The sequence below is a fragment of the Solea solea genome, chromosome 20, assembly GCF_958295425.1.
Source record: "Solea solea chromosome 20, fSolSol10.1, whole genome shotgun sequence".
NCBI classification, from domain to species: domain Eukaryota; kingdom Metazoa; phylum Chordata; class Actinopteri; order Pleuronectiformes; family Soleidae; genus Solea; species Solea solea.
The window spans coordinates 18326976-18334519 of record NC_081153.1 but is presented as its reverse complement, the minus strand read 5'-3'; the positions used below and the strand labels follow the sequence as shown (position 1 = coordinate 18334519).

General features: G+C 41.5%; 2 protein-coding genes across 2 annotated transcripts; one reads left to right on the top strand and one right to left on the bottom strand.

The window, feature by feature from the left end:
• Positions 1 to 22: 22 nt before the first annotated feature.
• On the bottom strand, positions 23 to 3038 carry LOC131447651 (relaxin-3 receptor 1-like). The gene is made up of 2 exons (XM_058619554.1): positions 2147 to 3038; positions 23 to 1392 (listed from the first exon to the last, which is right to left on the bottom strand). The coding sequence occupies exon 2, from the start codon at positions 1259 to 1261 to the stop codon at positions 59 to 61; it is 1203 nt and encodes a 400-aa protein (XP_058475537.1). The 5' UTR covers positions 1262 to 1392; positions 2147 to 3038; the 3' UTR covers positions 23 to 58.
• A 779-nt stretch (positions 3039 to 3817) lies between these two features.
• Positions 3818 to 5322, top strand: LOC131447718 (TATA box-binding protein-like 1). The gene has a single exon (XM_058619702.1). The coding sequence runs from the start codon at positions 3855 to 3857 to the stop codon at positions 4764 to 4766; it is 912 nt and encodes a 303-aa protein (XP_058475685.1). The 5' UTR covers positions 3818 to 3854; the 3' UTR covers positions 4767 to 5322.
• Positions 5323 to 7544: the final 2222 nt, after the last annotated feature.

The window sequence follows — 7544 nt, the reverse complement described above, 5'->3', positions numbered from 1 at the left end:
AAAACTCTCACAAACTAAATGAAACGCAAACATCAGTGCCGTACAGGTGTTGTGGTGTTTACAGAGTGGACAGTGCAGTAGGAAGTGCTGACAGTGCTGCGTATCTCTTGGTGTCAGATTGGGTGGACCGGCTGTGCATGTTGTTGAGAGGAATGGCCAGTTGCCCAGACTGCGCCGACCCCTGTTTGGCGTCGATGCAGTAGGGCATTTTGGGCATAATAGCCAGACTCAACTTGACGAGCACATTATGGAGAGCCACGCGGTATTCTTTCCTGACCAGGCAGTAGATGACGGGGTTGAAGCAGCTGCTGGTGAAAGCCAAGCAGTTGGCCAGAGGGAAGAAGTAAGTTTGAGCCGAGTAGAAAGAGGTGCTGATATCGACGATGTCGAGCTGGATGAGGACGCCCCACAGTGTGAGCACATTGTAGGGGAACCAGCAGGCGCAGAACGAAAGCACCACCACCGCCACCGACTTTGAAATGTCAGCCTTTCGACGAGAGTTGTTGCCTTTCAGTTTGTGGCGGCAGAGGAAGCGCAGCAGAAGCAGGTATGAGAGGATTATGATGGTGTAGGGCAGCAGGAATCCCAGCACCATGCGCAGGAGCTGGTTTATTCCAAGCCAGGCCGTGCCATCTGGGAAACGGAGCAGGCACGCTGTGTCATTGCCGCTGCCCACAAGGCTCAGGTCTGCAAACACAGCTCGGGGAGCCGCTGCTATAAGAGCAGCGGCCCAGATAAAAGCTGTGGCAACAGGTGAAGTGCATGCCCTGCTGCACAAGGAGGAACCGGGTTTGAGGGCGGTTGCCACATAGCAGTACCGCGTCAAACTCATAGCCGTGAGGAAAAAGCAGCTTGCAAACACATTGAGTCCAGTGAGTAAGGACACGGCCTTGCACGTGGTCAAACTAAAAGGCCAGCTGTAGTCCAGCGCAATGTCCAGGGCCCAAAACGGCAACGCCATGGAGAAGAGCAAGTGGGCCAGAGCTAAGTTGAACACAAAGAAATTGATGGTGCCCGTGGTGATGGTGCGAGTAGAATAGAGCAAGAACATCACCAACAAGTTCCCCAACACTCCTGCTATAGCCACAACAAAGTACACCACAGAGATGAGCACTCGCAGCCACGGGGATCCGTCATCCAGAACCTCCAGCCCACTGTCCTCGCTTGTGTTGTGGAAAATCAGTTGGGAGTAGTTACACGAAGGGCAACCACTCAATATGTCTTTGAAGAACTCAAGTCTCTTGAAGTCATTGTTTGACATCTTGGCAACCAAACTCCTGAGGTCGTACACGTTCTGGTCAAGATGTCTCTCCTCTTCTTCCCCTTGTGCCAATAACAAATGAAAAACGTTAAATTCTGGGCGTCTGTCGATTAGCCGACAGTCATCTGCCCCTGAAAGGAAAGAGGAAATTATTATTACATAATAGCCGCCACAGTTTATGGGCAAATAAGTGGATTAGTCTTGTCAGATAAACAAATTATGCTTAAGTGTTACCCACAGAGTAAGATAATCTAATTTGCATCTCGAAGAAACAGATTTCTCTGTGGATATAAATACACGTGTTGATTCAGCTGATTTCACCATCATCTACTCTCATTTCTAATAATCTGCACAGATATCAAGAGTTTGAAAAGTATAGATTTCGATGTCGAATAAAACAGATTTGGAGATTACATCCACAACATTTGGAAGCGCATGTTAAGATATTTAAGAATAGGAAGATAAAGCAGAGAACACACAGAAAACATTTTTGCATAAGAACCTTTTATAATTCTATTAATTTCATTTCTAAATAAGACCTAATTGATTTTTTTAAAATAACAAACACCCACTCTGCCATGTACATGTATAACTTTGTTATATGCAAGAAAGGCAACAACTGAATAACTCTATGTATGAGTTGTTTTTCATAAAATTTTCATATAGAAAAGGTGATGAAATAATTGGTTTCTATATTTCATAATGAAATGTAAACACAAATCAGTTGAATGCCTTTATTTACACTTATAAGCAGTGTAATTTGTTTTTATTTAAATAAAAAATAAAACTCCTAGAGATTTATCAGACAAGAGCTCACAGTTAACTCTATATTCTGAATTCTGTGGAAATTATCAAACATTTAAATGCACAAAAAGAAAAACTTACCTAGAAGTTCAATAAAGGAGGGAAATCCTCAGCTGTTCTTGTAACCACCTCGGCTGCGTAACAGAATTATCCCGACAGCGGACAAAAACAACCACGACGTAGATGTCACCCACCCTGAATTCAGGCTCCACCCCATCATCATGTATACATAATCAGATTGGACGCCACCTGCACCGGCTCCACGGAAAACCTCAAAAACATTAAAACAGTTAGAGCTGGACCTGTACAATTCTTATTTTATGGAATTTTTATTTTGAAACTATGAAAAGAAAGCTGAACTTTGACCCTCCCTTCTTGCTCCTCTGTATCTGTGACCTGCTGTTTTGCAGAGTTACATTTTTTTATTCTGGTTTTATTGGCTGATTTGTTCACCTTGTGAGAATGTGCCGTCAGCTTGTTTACACTGCAGCTGCATTGATTTTGAATGTCTTAATTATATACAATCTTTCTTTTAAGTAAGTTTATGCATTGTATACCTATTTAATGCATTAATATATTGATAGTGGTGTTTAGTGGCAGTTGCTATCCATAATGTTTTGATACTGTCTTAACTATTCTTCCTTCTGGATTCTACCCTCCTTCACGTCCATGTGAAAACTCTTCTTAATTCTTGCACACATTACTGGCGTGAAAACAAAAGTCATGAATAGACAAACTAGGCTACTGTCATTGACAGTGGACATTTAAAGATTCAATCACAGAAAGGTAAAATAGTGAGCACACGTGTAGACTGATAATTCATGACTAAATGTGTCTGCATGTAAGAAATGAAATTGTAATTGTATTTTGTCAAAATTGTATATGACATGAATAAATAGATAAATCACTGTAGCCCACTGTTGATTTTACTGTTACTATGCTGCAGATTAGAGCTGTTTATTTTCAAAATCCTTTAATCTGTTGTTATTTTCTCTGTTAATTGAGTGTTTGTTTGGAGCATAAAATTTAGATTGTTGTAATTTCTTTGTCAAATGGAGCAAAGAAACCAGAAAATATTCACATTTTAGAAGCTAAAACATGAGAAAGCTTTTTTTTTAATTATTTAAAAAAACAAACAAGCAAAAACAATATCTATTATCAATAAAGTTGACAAAGTCTGTCATAGTCACTGAGTCAGCAAGTAAAATGATGTGATGAAACTGCATTTACAAATCAAAAGTGTTTTCAAATAAGTTACAGCACATATTTGAGCAGTGGAAATATAATATTCACAATGTTTAATTTGCGAAGACACTAAACAAGTCTTTAGTACAGGTTAAAGCTAGTTTATGAGCATAAACTATGCTGTAAACATTCAACAACGACGTGACGTGCGCTGGACGGCGGCAAACTCCTCAGTTTACGGGAGGACGCAGCGCCTGAATTGGGACACAGTTGCTGTTGTCAGGTCCTTCATTATCTTGTCTCTGTAAATAAACTTAGTTTCGCACTTGTACAAATACACAGAACCCGAAATAAAAGTGTTTTACTGTCCGACATTCCGCACAGCGTCGGTACGCCAAATCCGGAAGTGACGCCACGACGTTAGAGGGTAATACGTCAACGCTGATTGGCTGTCGCCACGGCGCGTCACCGAGACGCCATTAAGTTTGAAAGGGATCATAAGATCAAAGAAAGTACTCGTTAATGTTTATAAAATGTTCTGTTAGACGAAGAGAAACTGTCAAGAAACTCTTCTTCACTTTACAGAGAAAACACAAACTTCTTCATGGACCCCAGCAATAATAATACTAGTAAAAATGATCATGATGCTAGTAATGATAACAATATCACAATTGCCAATGTGGTGTCGACCTTCAAGACTGGGTGCCACCTTGACCTACACACTATTGCACTGAGGGGACGCAATGTCATCCATCAGCCTAAAGGAGGAAAAGTGGTCATGAAACTCCGTAAGCCCCTGATAACAGCCACAATTTCATCCTCAGGTGGTGTAGTCTGTGCTGGAGCCAAGAGTGAGGCGGAGGCAAAAATGGGTGCTCGCAGGGTAGCACGCTGTCTGCAAAAACTCGGCTTCAAGGTGACGTTTTCAGGCTTTAGGGTCGTGAATGTGCTGGCGGTGTCCTCGGTGCCTTTCAGAATCAACCTCATACGCTTCACTATGGAAAATAAGCCCTTTGCCACTTATGAGCCAGAGCTCTTCCCTGCTGCGATATACAAGATCAAAAATCCCAAAGCAACTTTGCAAGTGTACTCAACTGGCGCGATCGTGGTCACGGGACCAAATGTGAAGGACCTGAACAAAGGGTTTGAGCACACCTACCCGCGACTGTTTGAGTGTCAGATACCCAGTGACGAGCCGCCAGAAAACCTTAAAACTGTCGTAAAATGCCAAAGACGGCGAAAGAGGACTGATGCAGAATCAGAGATGAAAAGAGAAGTGGGAGGCAAAGGGAAGAAAAGAGGGAGGGAATTAATACAACATTACGGATGCCAACCTGACCCTGAATGGCTAATCAGGACGATGGGGTCGATTCCTAGTGGGCCAGGCTGGGTGGTGGGTCACTGGGGTCAGAGATCAAACCAACTGCAGATGCAACCACACACATCAGACGTAAACAGCGAGTGTTATTCTGACCTGGCTGGTACGATGGCACAACTTCAACAGTCTCACAAATAAATTTGTCATTCTGACAAATCAACGTGCGGCGAAGGCATTGATTCTTCTTATGTAAATGTGTCGTGTTGTTGTTTCAGGATCGTCTCGAGCAGCACAGGATCATTGTCTTCATTATAAATCATTGATAGTGGAAAGAACATCTGCAGCAAATTACTAAATGAGATTAGCTCGGACTAGGCGGAAGCGTGGGAAAGTTGATTAATGCTGCGCTGTCAAAACTGAGTCATCTTCATTTAACTAAGTGGACAAAACATGAGGCTCCCAGAGGGTCCATGTTTTCATTGAGAGAGAAACAACATGTAGAATCTAACCCATGTTGATTCTGTCACAATAATAAAAACGGATCAGTATCACGTTATACAAATATATATTTCATAGTTTATTGTTAAAAAAAATGGTCTGTTTCACATATTGTAGGAACCAAGGGGGTCACAACAAACCCATGTTGGTTGCAGTTAAGATAGAACATTTCAAATGCACTATAAAGTGCTTTTGAGATTTCCCACATTTTGTGTCCATCTTGTCATAGGAAAATTCAAAGTAGAGTAAATATGTTTGCAGGTTTAATAGAGATTATAAAATGTACTGTACATTTCCAGATAGATATAATGGGAAATGTCTTTTGATATTTTCAAACAATATTATCTCGTCCTCATGTGTTTATCACGAGATCAGACGTAAATAAGGTATTGAATTTGTGAAAATCATTTGTTTAATTTCCTTAAAACTAGAGGATGACACTGACATGACTCAGACGACAAACATAATATCAGTTTGTCAAAGAGAGCTGTCAATAGTGATTGTTATATAATATTAGCAGTATAGTGATTACATAATATTAGCACAGCTCTTAGCCACCTGTACAACAAAGTAAACAAACATCCGTAGGAATATCCCGTATGCATCTCTGCCCCTTGTCCCAGCCCTCGCCCCTCAGGAGGAAAATAAAGCCCACCATAAAAGCACAGACTCTTCTGTTCTACATTGCAAGCTGCAAAGCAGACACCATGGATGACTAAAGAAGTCTACACACTCCTCAGAGTTTTTGATACAGCCTTCAAATCAGGCGACAAAGGCCCCTTCACAGAACTGCAAGAGACAACTTTAAGGGAGAGATGAGAAATGTCAAAAGATTGAGGAGCACTTCACGGAAAATAGCACAGAGTTATTTAACATTAATAAGGAGCAAATGACAAACTTTAAAGGCAGCATCTCCACCACTGGACAACGTTTCTTTGCATTTTTCGAAGTAAAAACTTCCCCTACATACACCTCTCCTCCCTGCTGCAGATACCCATAATGTGAGACAGGTGTTCAGATCGGTGAAATGAAGGAAAGCTGCTCCTTGATGAAGTTCTTAGAAAGACACTCGAAACCTGGGATTTTGAACTTGCTGCTGTATTTACAGACATCTTCAATGTGTCATACCCGGTCTTAAATATGCTTCTGAGGCATTTAAGACAGCCCTTCCATCACCTTTGACCCCTATCAAATTGCATGCAGGGTGAACAGGTCCATGGAGGATACCGTCACTATAGCGCTCCACGCAGCACTGGAGCACCTTGAAAGCAGAAAGATCTACAATGGATGCTCTTTGTTAATAACAGTTCTGCCTTAATGACATTATACCAGACATAGCTGCTCCTCCACAATCAACTCTGCAACTGGATTATGGACCTTCTTGCTCAAGCTCCACCCCCACTTCTCCTTCTCCGTCACACTCAGCACCAGCTGAGTCCATGACTGTCCTGCACAGATGACACAACAGTGGTTGGACTCATCTCAGGTACTGATGAGTCTGCAGGTCCAGAACCTGACACTGTGGTGCTCTGCAAACAACCTGTCACTCAACAACAAAGAAAATAAAAGAACCTGTTCTGGACTTCAGGAAAGTGCACAGCTTTAAATTCCCGGGAACCCACAAAGTGGAGAACCTCTGCTGGTCCACAAAGACCACAGCAGCGCCTGCACTTCCTCTGACTCCTGATGAAGAACAATCTTCGTGAGAGACTGCTGGAGGCTTGCAAACTCTCTGCAATAGAGAGCAGCACATATTATGCCTCACAAGAGGGTTTTTACAGAGGGTCATCAACATCAAATCAAAATCATCAATGATCGGCTGCCCTCTTCACTCACTCCAGGACATCACAGACACCTGCTACTTGTCTTGGACAAAAAAACATCCTCTAAGACTCTTCTCACCCCGGTTATCACCATTTTTGCCCTCATGGAGGCGATATAGGTCAATAAAATCATGTACAAGTCCTCCAGGGCCACCCACTCTCAACCAAAATACACAATGATAGACAACTCAAGGACATTTTCTACTACTTACTATATGACTGTGCAATATGAATTTATTCTACAATTTGTATTGTGTAAGTGATTGTTGTATGTGAACGTTTTTTATAGGCATCTTAGGAGCACTTGCACTTTTGTTGCATTTAGTATACAATGTTAATTTAGGCTTATATTCAATTGAGAGAAAAAAATCATAGCTTACTGCAGTACTGCACTGCTTCATGGAAGACATTTTGTCAGGTGAAAAAATATAGGTGTAAATAAACAAATCAATGATGGCTGAGGCTACATCCACTGTACTTTTCCTTTCAAAACATATACATCTCTGCGCTGTGTACACCTGCTCTCCACAGCACACAAATTCCCTTGTGGTTTGTACTATGATGTACTATACTATGATAACTGGCTGTGTTTTATATAGAATCAGAATCAGCAGGTTTATTTAAGTTTAAACAACACCAGAAATATAGAAAAATA